Source organism: Dermacentor variabilis, chromosome 5 (assembly GCF_050947875.1).
Source record: "Dermacentor variabilis isolate Ectoservices chromosome 5, ASM5094787v1, whole genome shotgun sequence".
Lineage (NCBI taxonomy): Eukaryota > Metazoa > Arthropoda > Arachnida > Ixodida > Ixodidae > Dermacentor > Dermacentor variabilis.
In genome coordinates this window covers 127610942-127631239 of record NC_134572.1, presented here as the reverse complement: position 1 = coordinate 127631239, position 20298 = coordinate 127610942, and the positions used below count along the sequence as shown (strand labels likewise).

Sequence of the window (20298 nt, the reverse complement as noted above, 5' to 3'; positions counted from 1 at the left end):
GGCTGACTGTGGACCGGAGGTAACCTCCCTGATAGCTGCGGGCCACGCGAGGACATTTTCCGCCCGATAGCAGAAGCGAGTCCGTCGTGTGAATGACTTTGTGCCGGCGGGATCTCTCGGGCGCAGGCTCGGGTTTCTCCGTGAGCCGTCATATTTGTAAGAGGACGCCGCTCTAAATTCGGAATGAAGCACCTTAATCCATCGCTAGTTGCGTGGCGGAACGCAGCTGCACTCGCGAGGCCGTACTCGCAAGCGGTTGTCGCCTCCGTGGAAGATGCGAAACCGACAAGTGTCAAGCCGAAGCCCTTCAGCGAGGTTCCCAGGGTTCCCTCACTGCCATTGGTTGGAAGTTCGTGGATGTACTGGCGTCTTGTGGGTGAGGGTTTCTGTTATTGGCTTCACCGCACCTTTTTGTTCAGCTAAACATGAGTTGCTATGTCCCGGTGCGTGGAAGATGCTGCGGAAGGACTTCATTCATGAAAAAAGAAAAAAAATCAGACTCTGTGATCTGTCTCATAATTCACGATTCTTCATGTAATTGAACTCACAGTTAACACGGTGATTCACAGTGCGACATAAGTAATGCATATAATTCCCAGTGACACAAACTGCATCGTTGAGAATGCCTGTCAATCACAGTTTTGCGCGAAAATGTCAAATCACCCGGAAGATGGTTTCTGTGCTGTACCTTCTTAATTGTTACGCCGGCCTTCGATCAGGCTGGTAGCTTACTTGACAGCACATGCTTCAAAATTTTCTTTAAATAACACACTTGGGCATTTCGTTTCTTTATGCAGATCGTTACCTAAATTATTGCAGCAAACACCAAGGCCATGTTGTTTTACCTGCGCGTACTTAGATATTGTACCAGAGAAAAACTAGTCTGTTCACTGCGTCACCTTTAGGTCACTCAGCGCATGCCGCGCTAGGTCATAGAATTGCCTCGCTCAAGCATACAAAACGGTTTGTGACCATTACTTCCCGTAATGTTCCCATTTGGCAATGTCCTTGGTTTCAATCGAACTGCACGAAATCGCTTAGAGTATTTCTACGCGACAAGGCCTCAATGAGACTCTGTTCATAACCTTTGTGTTACTGCATTTTGTTTGCGTGCTGTGTTAGCGTGAGTTTGCTTTGTTGTTTTTCTTATCTCACTTCCTCTCTTTCATCGCTCATCATCTTACCTTGAGTATAGCCTGTCGCTAAGCTAACCTCTCCAGATATCATATACCTTTCTCTGTCTCTATTTATTCACATGTATAGGGCGGGCAATGCCAGCCCATGTCACCTCGTTAAGAACACAAATGTTAGCGGTCTAAACAAGAGCAGAAGCTTTAGTTGCGTAAATAATAGCAGAATTCATACTGAAACGACAAACGTATGCTATACGGAGTCTTTCAAGAAAGAACATGCGCAGGTACGTTTCATGTTTCATCCTCGTTTCCTGCCGGATATTTCAGTACGAACAAATCGCTCACATTAATTTTAGATGACAGCAGAAGCTATGTTCTTGGCCACAATTGACGCGTTTACCTAAATTTGTAAGCAGATGAGGGCTTTACTGAGAAATGTTATTTGACAAGGCATATGATTCATGTTGCTTGTAGACAGCGAGGGATGTTTTTATCAGTCACAAACAAATACGCACGGAGTCATATTATGCCCAAGTTCACAGCAACTTGATCTTGCAGTTTCAACATTAAAGGTTATTGTATATTTTAAAGAAGGCCTCAGTTAAGGGTTGAATAAGATATCCTGCTGCCGGGTAATTATAGCAGTTATGAAAGTGTGATATGGTACGGATTTTATCTCATATTATTGTTATGACAGAAAATGATAAGCTACATTAAAGAAGCTCCAAATTTATTTTCTGAACAGCCTTAAACATCCTTTTTTTCTTGAGTTTCAGTGAGCCCTTAAAAGTAGAGTCCAATGTGGAATTCACAATTGAACGAAGGAGACAAGGCAATACACACGTTTACTGCTCTTCTGTCCGCCTTCCGTTCTGATCCTTCTTTTTGGTTACATTTTTCTGCTCTTTATAAGTCTCAGTCGCAAAAATAAGGAGCAAAACAGACCCATTCAGCACCAAATGGACATAACTGGTAGAAAATAAACATTTTAAAAAGTACTTTCTTAAGGAAATCTATATGAACGGTTCAACTTTTTCGTGTTATTTCTGCAGTCATATTAATCGAAAATGTTGGTAGCATTTCGTTTTTAACGATCCGCAGTTCGCAAGAAAAAAGAAATAAAAATTAGGCATCTTCATTTAGGGGATGCTTATAGTTGCAGTGAGCGGCAATCATGTCGTTCGAAAGCAACACGGAAGTACCTGTACAAGAGAAAACCAAGTGCGATGCAATAAATTGATGACACCTGTCATAGACTCCAGATTTTACTTGATTTTATTTTATAGCTAACAATGAGTAGACTCATAAGGTATCTGACGTCCTGAGCCAAAAGAAAAAAAAAAACGTGACCTTTGAAAATTTAATGGGCTCGGCGCACTCAGGGTCATTTGTTTATGAAATAATGAAAGGTTTCCACCGAAGGCGAGTATATAACCTAACAATAACAAAAACCAATGAGAACCTACCCTGAGTGTAGCGTGAGCGCCGCGCAAGTGCTATAAAGCGCTTGTTCACTTTTCATATTAAACAGTAGCCGAGGAAAAGGAAAATTAGAAATCGGTGACAGGCCCTTATGAGTTGCTGCGCTTTGCTAAGGAAATAAGCACGCCAATAGTTTATAATGATTTTTACAATTTATCAAAGCACGGAACATTTTACCTCCCTAATTATGAAAGGTCGAGGCAAAATTTATTCATTTATGACGGAGATGCTTTCAAATATCGACTGCACCGTAAAATATTTCCATTCCTTTTATTCGTAGGGTGAGGTCCCTTATGCGTTTTTTAGAACAATATTGTTTCTTCCGATAGCAAAAATGTTTTGCCATGCAGCACTGATATAAGTTTAGGCGTACGCTGAAAAAAATGTTAGGCGATGTATAATTAATACACTAAAGAGTCGTAGTGCCGAATGAATAGTTCTCTTCAACTGGCTAATGTGTAACATTCCAAATCCCATGGCGTCTTTTCCCTCTCTCTTTGCATGTTGCCGTCTTGTCCTTGTACCTCTAGTACGTAACATTCTAGGCGAGAATTAGTTTTTAAAGGCATCAAGATAGACTAAATAAAGGGCATAAATAAAAGCTCTTTTAGAGAGAACAGGCCTAACGGGTCAGGGAATACCGTTAAAAACAATTATAGGGACTACACTACACTGTAGAAGAAAGTCCCAGGGTTCTACTAGTACACATAAATACCCAAGAAAGTGGATGGGGAAACAGCGCCGCGGTAGCTGAATTGGTAGAGCATCGCACGCGAAATGCGAAGGTTGTGGGTTCGGTTCCCACCTGCGGCAAGTTGTTTTTTCATCCACTTTAATTTCCAGTAATTTATCATTTCTTTATTTAATTTATTAAGCACAAGTAATTTCCCCTATGTTGTCCTTGGTGTTAGTGTTTGTTGGCTTCTTATGAAATGACCATATATATATGGTCGGCTATATATATATATATATATATATATATATATATATATATATATATATATATATATATATATATAGCTTTTTCTAAGTATGTCGACAGGTCAAGACGGTCATATCAGGTTTCTTCGTTGGTTCATATAGTAGAGGGCTGTATGTCTGAATCACTATCCTGACAAATTTGAAGAGCAAGTCCCTGACAACAGATTCCACAAAACACTGCTTGAATTCATACACAACACAGGCCTCACGGCACACATATACGCTCCAAGAATTATGCCTAAAGGGCATGTCTTTATCGCAATAAAAAAAAGACCCCCTATTGTTTTCTTTGTGTATGTATGTATGTATGTATGTATGTATGTATGTATGTATGTATGTATGTATGTATGTATGTATGTATGTACGTACGTATGTATGTATGTATGTATGTATGTATGTATGTATGTATGAACTGCAGCCTTTCCTGCCGTAATTTGTGCGCGCACACCGATTTAGAATCACGAGAACTCGACAAACAACCGAATAATAATAAAGGAAAGTTACGATATGTTTGCATCCCATCTTCTTTGCCATGACAGCTAAAGATGAGAATTTCTTCCGGGAAGGCCTAGTAGCTTAGAATGAGTATTTGTGCCGGACTGGTCGTAAGCACACATACGTCCCTTTAGCGCTTGGTGTCAACCTGCATGTCGCAGGCTGGATTCTTTGAAACATCACGGCTAACCAGCGTTTGCTCACAATGAATAAGAGCAGTCTAGGTCATCGTGCATGGCTGTAGAGATACGGATGCTTCGGAAAAGGCGACCGGAATCGACCACGCTCGCGTTCTGACGCACTTCGATTTTTCAATAGTGGACATCACAAAAGATCGCGTGTACCGTCCATATGTCCCTGCCCATTTTTTGCTTTTTTCTTCATTAAAAAATATAAACAGCTTACTTCTTCGAATTTACCGCTGTTTTCGCTTTCATTTGAGTGCAATAATATTTGAGTTCGTTGCTACGAGAGTCAAGGGACAGTCAATTTATCGCTAGAGTCAGCGGGACAGACAATGAATCAAGTTCTCATGCTGTAGCATGCTCACTATGTCGCAAGGCTCTACTAGATAGGAAATGAATAAATAAATAAATAAATAAATAAATAAATAAATAAATAAATATATATATAAATAAAATTGAACCACTGGTTCTTGGTTGTTTCGCGAGCATACGCTGTGTTTGTGCTTCAGAGCCCAGACCATGGTGACGTTAAATCTTGCATCAATCATAGTTGAGCTGGCGCCGCGACGCTGACCATTAGAAGGGCCCGCGGCTTTCTTTTTTGGCGGATTACGAGGGGCGGTAGAGATAAGCTTTGTTATTGGCGAGAAATCATTGATGTGCTGTTCAACTAATGGCTTCGAGGTATGCGCAGTCGCCGAATGTTGCCGGACAGCAAGAGCATGAAATGAGTCGGTGTGTAGTGGCGAATTCCACTGCTCGATGAATAAAATTAATTTGTCTGTCTTTCCGTACCAAAACCATGTTTATGAGGCATGCCGTAGGGAGGGGGGGGGGGGGTTGTGTGTTCGGGAAATTTGCGTCGCCTGAGGTTCTTTAAGTACACAGGTGTTTTCGCATTGCGCCCCCATCGAAATGCAGCCGCCCTGGGCGGGATTCGATCCCATGACCTCGTGCTCAGCAGCACGAACATTCCGGTTGCATATTTTTTTCTTTCTTCCTTTCTTTCTTTCTTACTTGTTTGTTTGCTATGCTAGTGACTTTTAGCGCTCTCCTGTGGCTCAAATGGCTGTGCATGTGTACACCGGTGTCGGTCGTAGCCGTTTCGAACCATGTGCTCGTTTTCACACATGCCCCGTTCACACTGCCAAATTTTCTATCGCGCGAGGAGCAGCGCGACAGTCGGCGGCAAAATGAACGCATTGAGGCCGGATGTCTCGTTGCACATGATGAAATCCTATAGTTGCCGGTCACTAACTCTCACTCTCACTTACGTGGACAAGTACGGCGACTAGCTCCCACGAAAATCGGGAATCGCACTGACGTCGCGTTTGGCTTCGTGCAGGTTTGGCATTCCACTCGCACTGTACCCACAGCGGCGACATGCTAACCAAGCGTATCGCGCTGATCTTGCTTGAAGCTGCGGCGCCCGCGCGACTGTACTGTCGGTCTTGACCATACGCTACGTAGTGCAAGACGTCGTACGCGTTCACCATTTGCATTGCACCATACCTACAGATACTCTGAGGGCAGCAGGAATCGCGTTGTTACTTCGCAGGCCAATCTATTTTGAACGGGCTGGAATGATGACGTCAATTTCCTCCAACGCAACCATACGGAGAAAAAAAGAAAGGTGCTACGTACTCACGGTGGAAGACTGATTCGTCTCCTCCCAACGCGAGAAACGCACACGCACGCTTAATCCACAGCTGTCTTAATGCACACAACGTCCATGTTCTACACTACTACACAGTACGCTTGTCTCGCAGACTTTTCCTTCAAAGCATCGCCCAAATACCCACAGTACAAACAAATATGCCTTAAAGAAAACGTGCCTGGAATAAGGCTAACCTGACGTTTACAACTGAGAGCATCTTCTGCCCTCGTCCCCACCGTTCTCTCCTAATCCCGCGTTATAAGTTGCTTGCGTCGAGCAATTCTTTTCTTCTGGCAAAATTTGTTACGAACAGAAATGTGAGGGTTCAGAAAGAAAAAGAGAGAAAAGAAGCCGAGGACGAAGACCACTGTTATCTCTTTTTTTTTTCCTGGGCATAAAAGAAAGGGGGGCGGGGGGAGATATGCCAATGCTCAAAATTTACGATTTAAAATAAGTGCACTGATGTGAATTATTACAAAGGTAGGTTGGTGTGGCTTTGTGAGCTTAAAAATTCAGTCAACATAACATTTTGACGGTGATTGTGATGGGGCACAGGATAGGACTTTTTACGGCTAAATAAATGACAAGTGCAGCCCGGTAACCCTGTCATTCATAATGATTAGAAAAAAAAAACTTGCTTTAAAAGCCACATGGGATGCCTTGCCTAGCATCTGGAAGCACATATGAGTCGGTACGCAGAACAGGATTCGCATTTGTCTAAAGTGACAAGATTGAGTGTGTACAGAGGAAAACTGTGAGTTTTATTTGCCGTATATATAATATAGGCACTTTTCACATTCCTCTTACCTTTCTCCTGTGAACCTAACGCCTTATAACATGCCGTCACATGTACAGAGTAAAGGTTCTTCACGCCCTAATTATTTCCCTTCCCAATCAATTAGATAAATACATTATGTTCGTTAAACCTTCCAGTACTCGATCGTATGTCTCACAGCGTAAACGGTTTAACGTTTCAACCCATAGAACGGACTTTTACAAACACAGTTTTTTTTCCTTAACAAATGAACATGAGAGTGATGCGTGTATAGATAATCGTCATTGATATTGGCCATTTTTTTATCTGCAATGGATATGTGATGCTATCCCCACTGCTACCATAGCCACAACGGGCCTGTACTATGTAAAACTAACTAACTAACTAACTGATTGAATAATGGAGTAACAATAAATAAATAAATAAATAAATAAATAAATAAATAAATAAATAAATAAATAACCAAGCCGATAGCTTGGTAATTCTGAGCAGCATTTCTCAGCAGCCACTTTGCGCTTCTGTTTCTTGGTGCGCGATCAACTTGAATATATCGCAATTTGATCTGATCTTCACTCCCTCCTCCCTTCGCCTGGTTCCATTACTTTAGAAATTGTTCCACCCCTAGCTTTCATCTGCAAAGGAACAACATGACTTAGCTTTGAGTCTCATTAAAATAAGGAAAGCGTTCATAAATTTTTGATTATTTTCTTGGCTCTTAATTAAAACCTTTGTGCTGTCATATTCAATGGTGATAGACTCTCTGGCTGTACAAATCGAACCGACAGAGTTGTACAGCAATACGTTTGAGGTGTTGCTGTCACCAAATTGATTTGCCTAGATTTTATGTTAGGCAGGCAATTCTGACTTTTATAGAAACACTAAATAAAAATGGCGCTTGTTATATTAGTACCTTAGGTGTTACAAATGGCAGAAGCTCCCTTTCCCCATGATAAGTAGGGCAGAAAGAGCGCAAAAAGAATATCCAGGTTATGCCTAAAGTTTTCTGCATCAGCTCGCCAAGACGTCTGAGATACCCGCCGTGGTTGCTCAGGGGCTATGGTGTTGGGCTGCTGAGCACGACGTCGCGGGGTCGAATCCCGGCCACGGCGGCCACAATTTGATGGGGGCGAAATCCGAGAACACCCGTGTGCTTAGATTTAGGTGCATGTTAAAGAGCCCCAGGTGGTCAAAATTTCCGGAGTCCTCCACTACGGCATGCCTCAAAATCAGAAAGTGGTTTTGGCACGTAAAACCCCATAATATATATATATATATATATATATATATATATATATATATATATATATATATATATATATATATATATTATTTGAAAATAAAATCTGGACTGTAGCTCTTCCCTAGTGAAAAACAGTTAACTATAAATCCAGGTGAGCGCAGTCAAAATCCAGGACGTTTATATATATATATATAAACGTCCTGGATTTTGAATGTGCTCGCCTGGATTTATAGTTAACTGTTTTTCACTAGGGGAGAGCTACAGTCCAGATTTTATTTTCAAATAACCAAAGGCTCACATAGCAAGTTTTGAGAACTTGTCTGGTCATGCCTTGCTATATGACATGAGGTATATGCGGGTTATACTGCCACACCATTCTATCAATAGTTGCTCGCCCCTTGTCTCACATTCTTGACAAAGTTATTCCTCAGAATTTTTAGAATAACAGCCCAGAATCACATATGATGAAACAAAACTCTTACAGCGCCTGCCTTTTATGTTAAATCTACTCAGCCCGAAATAATAAACACACTCCGGAGACCCTGGTTCGACTCCCACCCAAGCCCATCATGGAAGTTGCTTTTTATTTATGAAGTGCCTGCCGTGATTTATTGCTCACGGCCAACGCCGCGGACGCCGACGCCGACGACACCGGCTTTTCTGCGACACGAGCTCCTTAACGCTATCGCGTTAAAATGCGAAACAATAAAAGAAACCTGAAAACGACGTAATTCGTTTGGAGCAGCTGTGCACTACTTCCGGGATAGCGTTCGCCGCCACCGTTTCCCGGTAAACATAACGGTTACATAAGCTGCAGTGGCCGGGAAGCGTGAGAAGCAGTCAGGTATCCCTGAACGCAATCGCGTTGCGCTCCTTAAGAGGAAGCTTTAGCTCGGGTGCTCCTATCTAAATACATGTAAAATGAGAATTCGTTTTTCTCGGCAACCACTGCACCAAATTTGACGAGGTTTGTTGCATTTTGTCATATTATATGACATATTAATGTGTCATATTACTAACTTTCTTATATTCACGTGTAACATATCAATTTTGTCCGCTTTAGATGTACTATTAGATGCAATTCACATAATTGTATTATCGTTTTGCGTTGTTGAGTTACATAGTTGTAAACTCGATAGTTTCGTTTCTTGAAGATTTTCACATTTTGCCGATATTTAATAAAAAATTGACGACCTAACTCAAAAACTCGAAACCAATAGTCACTACATTTTAAGAAAGTTAGTAATATGACAATACAGCTTTTTGCAGAACCCTTGTAACCAACGTAAGCAATCAAGGTAAGATGTAAAATGACACATCGAATTTGTCCGCTTTGAATTATCTAATGGATTCCGTTTACAGAACCGCGATATCTATTCTTGATACAGAGCTACGAATTTGTAAACTTCGCGCTTCTATTTTTTTCGAACGGTCGAATATTTGAAAATCTGTTTAACAAAATTCACGCCGCAAATCGAAATTCCGCTTGCAATGGTCACTAGAATTTAGCTTTTTTCTCTGACACGCCACAAACTTCATTAAAATCGGTCCAGGGTTTAACCCAGAAAAACGTTTCTGCGTTGTACATGTACTTGACCTTGTTTTACATGTACTTAATTGTTTTACATGTACATGTACGCGTCGGAGTTGTTCCCGAGCTAAAACTTCCTCTTAAGGCGAAGCTTAAACGTCCTCCACGTTTTATAAACATGTCATTGCATGCCACCTCGTCTGCCGTTATATTTACTTAGGGTAGTTTGCCAATAATTCCAAAACTCTCCGAAAAAAGATATTTTTGATGGTTCTTATCACGGCCTTCGAAATTTTCGTAAGTGTTCGATCAATAGCCTCGGAGTGATTGGCGCTACGAAGGCTTTTTTTTCTGTCGTGCGACTTCGCCCAACGTAGTCTTTCCGTTCACCGATGTCGTCGCCCACCAGAAATTATCCGGTGTGAACGGGGCAATAAGGCAGCAGGCTACGTTTTTTAATGTGTAAGCCTTTAGTGGCTCATGAGTGCCCGGGCGCAGTACGTGTTGGACGCAGGAAAGCGCTGATAACCGGCGAGGGGTGCAAGGAGAGGAGGCGCCGTGCCAGTAGCGCTGTGCGAGTGGGCGCGTGGGAGAGCGCGGACATGTGCGGGGGAGGGGGGGGGGGGGGTGCGCGCACATTGGCGACAAACCTTGCAGCCATATGGCTGCGATTGCGTCCCATGCTCACGGCCACGGCTGCGTCCGTTCGCAGAACAGTTCAGACAGCAGCAACAGAGGCAGTCACAGATAGGCCTTCGCCTATCGCAGTTTGGTTCAGCAAAGTGCCCGTAGATCTTTGTCGTACTGCGCCGCATGATTAATGCTGTATTCTTTCATTTTTTGACTTTTTTCGTCTTCGCTTTAAATTGGCTTATTTTGCCCCTTGGTTGAACTATGGTAACAGTGATCAGGTAGATCTTCTGTGGCGCACTTCCGTGGTTCATTATGATAGCAGCACCAACGGATGGCCATTCAGAGATTAAGGAGTACGCAGGGCAAGCGCTTAACCAAAGACTGCAAGTTCCAGCTGTTAGTTCAGTGCTAGCTGTTCTGTGTCCTTCTTTTTCATGGTGTCTCGGTCTCTTTGTGTTGCGGCGACAATTAACGCTAATCAGCTAGCCCAATTTTACGCCCTAAGTATTTCCCGCTTTACATCGGTTTGCAAACAAGAAACAGTCGAAGGCGTAAAGTAAGATGCGCTGGATTAACATCAAGTCGGCTTAATTATTGCAGTGCGAGACTAGATCAGAAGTTTGTGACGTATGAAAGACGACGTCTATGTGTAGTAAACGCGGCCTTTATGATGCCGGTGATGTCTATGCGTACGAAATTTTCGTAAAGTTGAAAGGGAAAACGCCGATTGGTACGAAAGGACAGAATGGATGGTTGTGGTGCAAGGAATTATTATTTCGCGAGTTTGAGCAGAAAATGTTTACCTCGTAGTGAGCGGCACCAACGTTTAGGTTGCATTAAACAATGCTCGTCAAGATTGAAATTTGTGTAAGATATTGTAAGGACCAGTTGGGCGAAACGGATATCAGATATATGGATATAAGATGAATTATATATAAGAGCGCTGCTGCTTATCTCTTTTTAAACATATAACAGCAGTGAGCTTTGACGACATTGTGCTATCTGTGGCATGACAAGATAAATAATCAAATAGCTGTGGTGATAACGTAAGTATGCAGAAATGAATGCATTTTTTAAATTTGCACAAAATAAAGCGTATTTTATTCGAATCATAAACATCAGGTAAAAAAATATAGGAAAGAAACCTCGATTGTTCAGCAGGATTACGCGAACGTGTTGACATAGATTTCTCTCCTGTCTGCGTACAAGTAAATTTGTCGCATGGGAATTGGTTCTTCTGCATAGACGCTATAGGGTACCCGAAAATTAATTGCGCTGTGTGAAAAACAAACAAAAATACGATGATTTTTTTGTGAATGATATCGCAGTTTCACGTGTGGTTTGATAGCACAAGACCTGTAGTTCATCTGATAACGTCTATGGGTACACTAAAATGATGGGTGTACGAAAACAATTCTCAATAATTGTAGAAGCTACAGACAGACATTATTTAGCACATTCGCACATACAACTCAGCTCATTGCACAGAGTATTTAACAATACGCAGGATTATATTCAGATACGTCTTCAAATAGGTAGCGGACATTTGCAGCGTTTCCTGTAGTGATCACTGCACTGCCGTAAGTAAAGGTTCAAATTTTATTACCACCATGTTCACTTAACCGTCACTTTACGGTCACCTGGTAGAAAACTGCTATCATAGCTTCTGATCATTCTTCTTTTGCCCCTATAGATGTCAAATTAGATCGCACATCTAATGTTACACTATACTGCCCTTTACGTTATGGTCTAAACTTTAAGAGACGACTGTCCTGGGTTTTCGGTTAATTATTCTAAATACTGCTCTTTTGAGTCGCATCACAGGCCAATTTCGATTCTTTTAGCTGAAGCAGTCACGCTTCTGTGCCCTTTCTTACCAGCATAAGAAGGAGAAATGCATTGTACTTACTGCGCGAGGCGTGCGAGCATAATTTTACGATTATATAACTGATGACATCAGACTTTCCCTTAGTAGCTGGATTAGCCCATGCTTTCTAAAGGGTTCGTCGGTCAAGTAGTCGGCGCGATAAGATTATCAGGCAAGCGCCCTGTATGAAAATGCCGGAACTGGCAAGGCCAAGTGATAAAGGTGGAAGGTCGAAACATTTTGTTCGTAGCTATGCCCGCCATTCACGTAAAATTTAAATTAAACGTCTCCTTTCCTTCGCTGCGGTGGAACACAGAAATACGGGAATGAGAAACTTCGCAATGCATACTAATATTGCGGCATTCACCTGACTCTTTTCACACGCTTTTAATGAATAATAAACTTTCATACTTAATTTAAAGAAAGAAAGAAAGTTTGGCGTTTGATGCACGCGCCAAACGTCTCAAAGCGTTAATTGGCTTTCGCAGAAGAGAAAAGCATGCGTCTACGTTAGAAATGTGTTTAACAAGTGAGCCGAGAACAGCAGAGCAAAACCTGGCCCAAGGTAAAAAAGTGTTCAAACAAGAAGTGAAAATAAAAGCATAATGACGCTCATGTGCTTTCAACAAAGAAAAGAACGCGGAAGCAATGCAGGTAAACTGGCAGCAGCTAATAAAACCGGAATGCATAAGCACAGGCGAGTTTAAAGATTACTTTCGGTAACTTAAACCAGGATGCAACTATTTGATGCGTCGACTATCAAGGCGCTTAAGTGAGTCAGGTCAAGAAATTAAAGGCTGATGATGGGTGAAGCGCCAGCGAAAAAGGCACCAGGCCCTGAAAAAGGGCAAATGCCACGCAGATTAATTTCCAAGGAACTTTTACTAGAGAACCAAAGGAAAGTCAACAATACTTTTTTTTTTCATTGTTAGTATAACTTATTCGCGTGCAGCGCAGTAGACCCGAAGGTTTTAAGACAAAGTTTCTTTCCTCGACGCGGCGTCTCGGGGAATATACAACAGAGCAACTGGAATGGCCCATTAGTGAGGACGAGGTTAAGTATAGGCAATTTAAAAGCTCAACCCCGGCAAGTCTCGCGGAAGTCACGGGCTCAGTGTAGCTTTTTACAAAGTTCTGAGAGGCTGGTTGACGACAACTCCAACTACCGCTTTTATTGAAGCATATGATGTAAGTGAATTGCCCCCTTCCTTTGCGGGAATACACGCGGTTCTTATATCAGAACATATAACCCACTCAGAAAAACAGCGCAGTGTCACTTCCTATTGTTATTATTATTTGCGATACCTCACAGTGCTTCCGAAGAGGCATTGATTGAGGGGGGCACAGAGTAATAAACAGAGTTATGTCAGCACACAGCAAGTAAACCAAAACACTGGAGTGTCATCAAAGTACTATACATACATGTTCTGTATGTAATACAAGCCAATGTGGAATCCTTGATTGATTATGGGGTTTTACGTGCCAAAACCACTTTCTGATTATGAGGCACGCCGTAGTGGAGGACTCCGGAAATTTGGACTACCTGAGGTTCTTTAACGTGCACCTAAATCTAAGTACACGGGTGTTTTCGCATTTGAATGTGGAATCCTTAGACAATATTATAATGTATGCCCAGTTGTTCACGAAAGTAGTTACGGTCAGTGATCATGACGATGGCTGCGGGAAGATCATTCCAAAGTGCAATGGCGCGTGGTAGTGCAAATGAATTAAAAGCTGGAGTCCTTCCACAAATGCATTTGAGGCTCAGGTTGCAATGCAGACGTCGTGATGTGCGCGTTGGAGGGTGAATTGCTTAGCGACGGGACGGTAGGATATGAACGTACTTATGCAGTAGGCATAAAAGTGAGACAGAGCGACGGGTATCCAACGGCTGGAGGTTAAGTTCTTGTTAAATGTTAGTACCACCGACATGGTGGTGTGTGGTTATTCATATAAATCAACTGGCTCTATTTTGGATCGACTCTATCTTGTTAACGAGGTGCTTCTGACGAGGAGACCAGACTATGGACGTTAGCTTGACCAATGTAGGTTATAAAATTCGTTGAAAAATACTAGCTAAACAATGTGGTGCCACACCAATTGTGCGGAATCAAAGGTAGACCGATATCTACAAGAAATAATGTAGCGCGTTCTGTTCTAGAATGTTGGGATGACTCTGGACTTGGGGCGGCTGTGATCGCCATTGACATAGAAAACGCTTTTGACAGAGTTGGCCATGATCTTTAGCTTTGAGATTAGACTGTGTAAACTTGGGTAGTAGGATCAGAAGGGGAGTCACCATGGCGTACAGGGCTTGGACAACGTGAATGATAGTGCGCCAAAAAGTGGGTGAGCGCACAGAAATGGCAACGATCTCTCTTCCGCCAGGCGCGCCCTCTCTCACCGCTTTTGTTTTCTTTGTACTTGGAGCCCTTTCGATTGCGCATTATTGGCAGCGAACTTGTCAGAGTAATTAGGTCGAAACAAGCAGAAGTAAAACTTTTGGATTACCCAGAGGTTGGCACGGATTTCTGCGTTGGCTATAAAGGCATCGTGCAGTTCGTTGAAGCTATAAAATGTTTTTCTGACGTGAACGGGAGCGCTGTCTACAGGGAAAATGTCTGTGGCTACGGTATGCTGACTGATCAACAGCGCCAGACACCTTTGCCAATAAAACCTTTGTTACAACTCACGCAAATGATTTGGGCGCTGCATTGTAATGTTTAAGCTAAACATTTTGACAGAATTGCCTATCTGGTTCGGTTCATTAATTATGACCTTCAAGTGGCTGCAACCAAAACATCAAGCTTATTTTGCCGACGCTTCGGAACCAACTCGGCTCCTTCTTCAGGGGGCAGTGACGACGATGTCGAGGTGCAAATAAAGTATATTGGCGAAATCACCTGTGCGAATTGCGAGAGAAAACAAGCAAATGGAAAATATGGTCTATATTTGGTAGAAGCAGTCTCAGTAACCTGTTTGCAGTAAACACGGAAACGCGGTATCTAGTGTTCGCGGGTTTCATGTGAGGGACTTCCTAGGAGTGGACGACTCGTATAAATGTTTTCTGACGCGACCGCGACGGCAGATTGAGTTTAGTACACCTTGTTATTGCGCCAAGACGTCGCATGAGTTCTGTTTATTATAGTTGTAAAAGGCCACTTTTGTTGCGTACAGTCTTGCAGCTCCGCTTGGGAGGCACTTTGCTCGTTGTTGTGGTCTCGGATGATCGAACGACAGGGCTAGTTCAGGGATTCCTAAGAGAAGCAAGTTTTTAAGCAAGTTTTTTTCAAGCTGCACTTGCAGCTTTTCTTCCCTGTCTCCACCAATCTGTTGGAAATAAATATATATTCAATTCAAAGTCGTTTTGGCTTGTCGTTCGTGGTCTGTAGGCTTCTAGTTAAAGTATCTCAGCGAAGTAAATTGTAAAAGAATGTACGATGATTTTTGTCGTTTTGCGTTCCCTGCAGTGTATTTTACCGATTGATTTGTTATTCTACGAAAGAAGAAATAGGTGCTCTTAAGCGAGTTAAGAGAATGATGGTACTAGCAGCGACAAGCACATTATTCGTTGCGTGCACACCGGTACGTTGCCTGTAAAGCGACGCCAAGCAGAGAAAGCTTTAATTATTTGTTCCGTGGGGTGTTCACGTTATTATAGGCAACAAGTGACAAAGTTTTTGAACACGCACTCCCTGACTATAGGGACGCGCGGTCTTTCTACGGGGCCTCTCCTCAACGTACTCTCAAAAAAGAACTTCCGAATAATTCATATAAAGCCCGTATATAAATCTATATAAACATGCTTCAGAATGGAACAATGTACGAAAGTTTAAACTATCTCACACGACGTCACCAACAACAGCAGAGCTTTTTGCAATTTTGTCTTTGCTGCACTACGTAAATTCAATACAAAAGGGGAAAAATAGGTCATCCTTTGTGACTCGCAGGCAGCTTCATCTTCATAGTGACATCAGCAATTCGCAAAACATGGTGTTAGTTCACGAGACGCTTAAGGAACTCACAAAAGCAAGTGAAGATAATCGTACAGTAATGTTCCAATGGATACCTGGCAACTGAAATATCCCCGGTAATGTTGCGGCAGATAAGGAAGCTGGATAAGCGCATGTTAATAATGCCACACATTGTCTCCGTCTAACAAAAGGCGAATTACGCCGCAGACTAAGACAGATATCAGCCCATGGTTGCAAAGTGACACGGTTAGATCAGAACTCGAAATCTTCAGATTTATTTCGCATTGACCAATCACTTTAAGTTAAAATCCCGTACGCATTAAATATAACCACTGCCTTTGAAGCACTGATTCACCGTCTGCGGCTCGGTATCGTGCGCACAAAACACTGTCGCCATAAAATTTCAAGAGCTGATAGTGTGGAATGCACGTGTAGCCACGCTGATGAAGATGCACAGCATCTTCTGCTAGAATGTCCGCGACATGACACACACTGACAACGCTTGGCACGTGATTTAGTGGCGTTAGATCGCAAGCCCTTCGGCATCAGGAACATCTTAGGCCCTTGGCCAACTTGCTCATTGCAAAGACGAGCGTTACTGGCCCTATAAAGCTTTCTAGAAGCGCGCAATATTCTCGGAAACTATTGAGTAGAGTGTTTAAATGTGATAGCGCATTCGATGTTTTTCTTTTTCCTGACTTTGGCCAATCGAATGCCTGGTTCTTTGTAACTTGGTCAGAATTTAATCCACTATTTCTTTTGTGCACTTATATTATTCCAGCTAAGTGACCAGACTTTGTGTTTACTTCAGTGCACATACGTGACTGGACTTTGTGTTGCTGTGCTTCTGAGTTGAGTTTCAGTTATAGTGGCATTATTCTACTTAAGTGACTCGACTTTGTGTTATTATGATTTGGAGTTGTGTTTAAGTTATAATGTGACATTAGTGTACTTATGGTACCGAAATTGGTGTTGTTATAATTTCACTATTTTTGCTATGATTTATTCTTCTTTCTTAAAGTCCCTATGTGAAAAGGAGTAGCCGGCGCCAAATAAAGGCGACGTCATCTTCTAATTACCATATAATAATGAATAAAACAAACTCGCCTCACGCCAGCAAAGCATGTGGCGGTGTACTATGGCCATACGACACGCCGACACCGACGCACGCTTAGCCAAGCCAAGGCCGAGTCAAGGCTGGCCAATGTTATAAGCGATGTAGAAAAAAAAAGGCTTTTTTTAGTACTTTTTTATGTGTGCGAATGTTAAGTACATGTTGTTATCGTGCGTAAACGGCAAGTGAGTTTTGTATTGTTGTATTATGTTAGGCAAGAGATAAAAAAATATGAATCTTGGCCTAATGGTTTGAGCATCGGTCTGCTGTGCTGGAAGACAGAGGTTCGTTTCTCCGTCGGTAACAAGTTTTATTGAAACGGTCCGAAACGAGATGGGAAGTGAACCCACTTATGCACCTCCCGAAAACGTCCGGAATGACACAGAGAGTCCTTCGGATTAAAAACCAGGGGCCGGATTCACAAACCTGTTTGCTCGTAAGTGCTCTTTTCCACAGAGTGGCTGCCGTCGCTAATAATATGTCCAGTATCAGGATTGGCTGGAATTTGTTCTCACGACAAATTACAGCGTAAGAAGTTTTGTGAATATTGGCCGAGCTGCGCGCAGATACACCGTTTGCTTCTGCTGCGGAAATTAACGCGAACGCCATAAGCACGTTTACCGGCATGCGACACGCCTTTGGCAGCTGCGAATACGAACACCGTCTGAGGCGTTGTTTCTGGTATATACCACAGCAGGGGCAGCGGCCATTTCCAAATGCCTCCCCCCCCCCCCCCCCCCCATAAGGACAATCTCTGCGAAAGTCGTCACTTTTTTTTAGTGCGTTGGTTTGCCTCGAGGCATTAAAGGAACTGTTACACATAATTGTAAAGCTCTGTCTCCTGCATCAAGTCCAAAAAGGACCGGAGATGAGGGCCAATGATTCACTTGTGTATCTCTGGCGGTCGATTAGGGTGGAGACCCGCACGGCTCAGATGACGTTGATGTGCCGATTGCAGACCGGGGCATATCCATAGAAAGAGCTGTAGGTCTACCTCCTGTACTGGCGCAGGGCAGTATGGTCATCTAGAGAAGGCGTGAATATATCCGAACTGCGCGCGGGTGAAAGGGGTGACAGTCGCACGCACGCGAACTCTTAGGAGCGACACCTGCTTCTGACGGGTGAGGCCACGTGGGAGTTACTGAAAAGTTCGGGAGCCAAATTTACGTAGGCAAGGCTAACCTATGCCATCTTGAAAGGCCACCTTTCTTGACCCACTTAGTATGCTGTCTACGGCTGCATGTTTATTTAGCTTTATTTGCAACTACAAAAGAAAGATGTAAAGAAAAGCATTTGTCACCTTCCCTCATGTTAGTTAAGCTAACATTACCGAATACAAGCTTGAAAACATGCCTGAAACGGTGCTGTTCAAATGTTTGCTACGAATGGTTACCAAAACGTGGTCACTTGCACTCGGAAAGGACTACCGTTCAAAGCGATAGCAGGCATCACCGTTGCTCTCATGCTTTACGGACAGTGTCGTAACAATGATATGAGGCAATTAACCTATTGGCGCGACGCAGTAAGCCAGTCAACTGCTGCTGTACAAAAGAAACAATGTTGGAAGAACCACCGTCTTGGGACGCTGCTATACGTGTCTCAGCATACTGGTGTGACCTGGAGCATAGAGTTTGTAGGAAACTCTATGATCTGGAGCACCGCCACCGCCGTTGCAGGCGTCGCACCTCAATAGTACGGAAGATGAGACCCAAGGAATATCATCGGCGTTCGTAGCTTGAAGTGTAGGGTACGCCCTGCTCAAAACACTGCGGAACCATGGTCGGGTCACGCCCGCACTGAAAGTGAACACACGCGTTCCAGCGTCGCCGCGTTGAGGTACGCCAACAACCGACTTTGCTAGAACTGAAGCTCTCTACATGTGGACGTCCTGTGGCAATGAAAGGAAAGTTACGGGGGCGGAACTACTGCAAACGTTTCACCGATCGTAGTAGTAGGGCAGTGTGTATGACAGCGATTTCGATCGGTTCCCTAGAGAAGCTACTGAATCGGCGTAGCCTCCAACGTATGATTACTTCGCGTCTGCAAAGACGCAAAAGGAAAAACCAGGAATATTAATCAACTTTAGCACTCAATGGTGTTCTTTGTGTTAGTCGGCTGTTGTAGATGAGGTATTTATGTTTTATCTTCACCAGCTTGAATTTAGCAGGACAAGGAGTAAACTAACGTGGACGAAAATATGGGACTTTTTCTTTCAGAAGCGCTCTGGTTTGTGCGAGTTTTGTCAGCGTAGCTTTCCTTTCATTGCCACAGAAAGTTGTCCGCGAGTTAACGCTGCACACAGCTTATCAGCTGAAACACTAGTTCTCGTGCGCACCCCCCCCCCCCCCCCCCACCAGCAGCGTGTTGGAGAACGCTACCCCGGCTCCATAGCAGAGCTCATTGAGCGGAGCATGAAGGTGCTTCGACTTGGCTTCACCGTTTCCGCAGCCAGACGCACTGCACATTTTTCACTACTCCTGAGACCATGCGCCACCTGCGCTGCGACAGCACGGTGGTGTCGGCGGCATGCGACAATGACGCATGCGAGCCTCGAATGTCCATTTAATTGCTCTGGCAATGAATATTTCTTAATTTAAATCAACACAATAATTTTCGTAGACTGTCGGATTTGCGAGGCGCCCTTATTGAATGGCTTGGAGTTCTTTTACAAAAGTCCGCCACTCCGTGAATTCGCTGAGGAACTCAACCGCTCTTATCCTGCAGCAGAACTGTTCGGAACAGTTTCCGCTGGCGTTGGTCTTTTACAGCATTAGCGCGCTTCACTGTTTGGCGCCCTGGCCCTCCTCCGCAACGAGATACGTAAGCGAGATAGACTAGATAGGCGAGAGAAGCGCCAGAAGGTGCTTACGCTAATGAGAGAGGATTGCCGCGTGCGCTTTCACCAATGAGGAAAGATTGTTCGGTGACGTGAAGCAATGCTCCATTCTTTTTCATGCCACCAGATGGTGCAGCGCTTCGCGCATCAAGCCCAGCGTAATCCACCGATTGACCCAGCTGTGTCGCTCCAAAATCATTCGAGGTTCACGTTATGACCCCGCCGTGATCATGCTCTCACCATTCAATAGTGAACACGCCGTCCTCATTCGTGGTCATTCCATCGTAATTGTACTGTCATCAAGATGCATTCGTTGTGATACCATGATCGTCATGCCTTAGTGGTCGTTGCATTGTCGTCATTCCAGCTTTGTCTTAACCGTAGTTTCTGGCAGC

General features: G+C 43.4%; 1 protein-coding gene across 1 annotated transcript in view; it reads left to right on the top strand.

Moving 5' to 3' along the window:
- Positions 1-20298, top strand: part of LOC142583149 (putative cytochrome P450 49a1) — a 53742-nt gene continuing 33444 nt past the window's right edge. The window contains exon 1 of the mRNA XM_075693494.1: positions 1-376. Within this exon, the coding sequence (XP_075549609.1) occupies positions 184-376 (193 nt within the window). The 5' untranslated portion in view covers positions 1-183. The remainder of the gene's footprint in view (positions 377-20298) is intronic.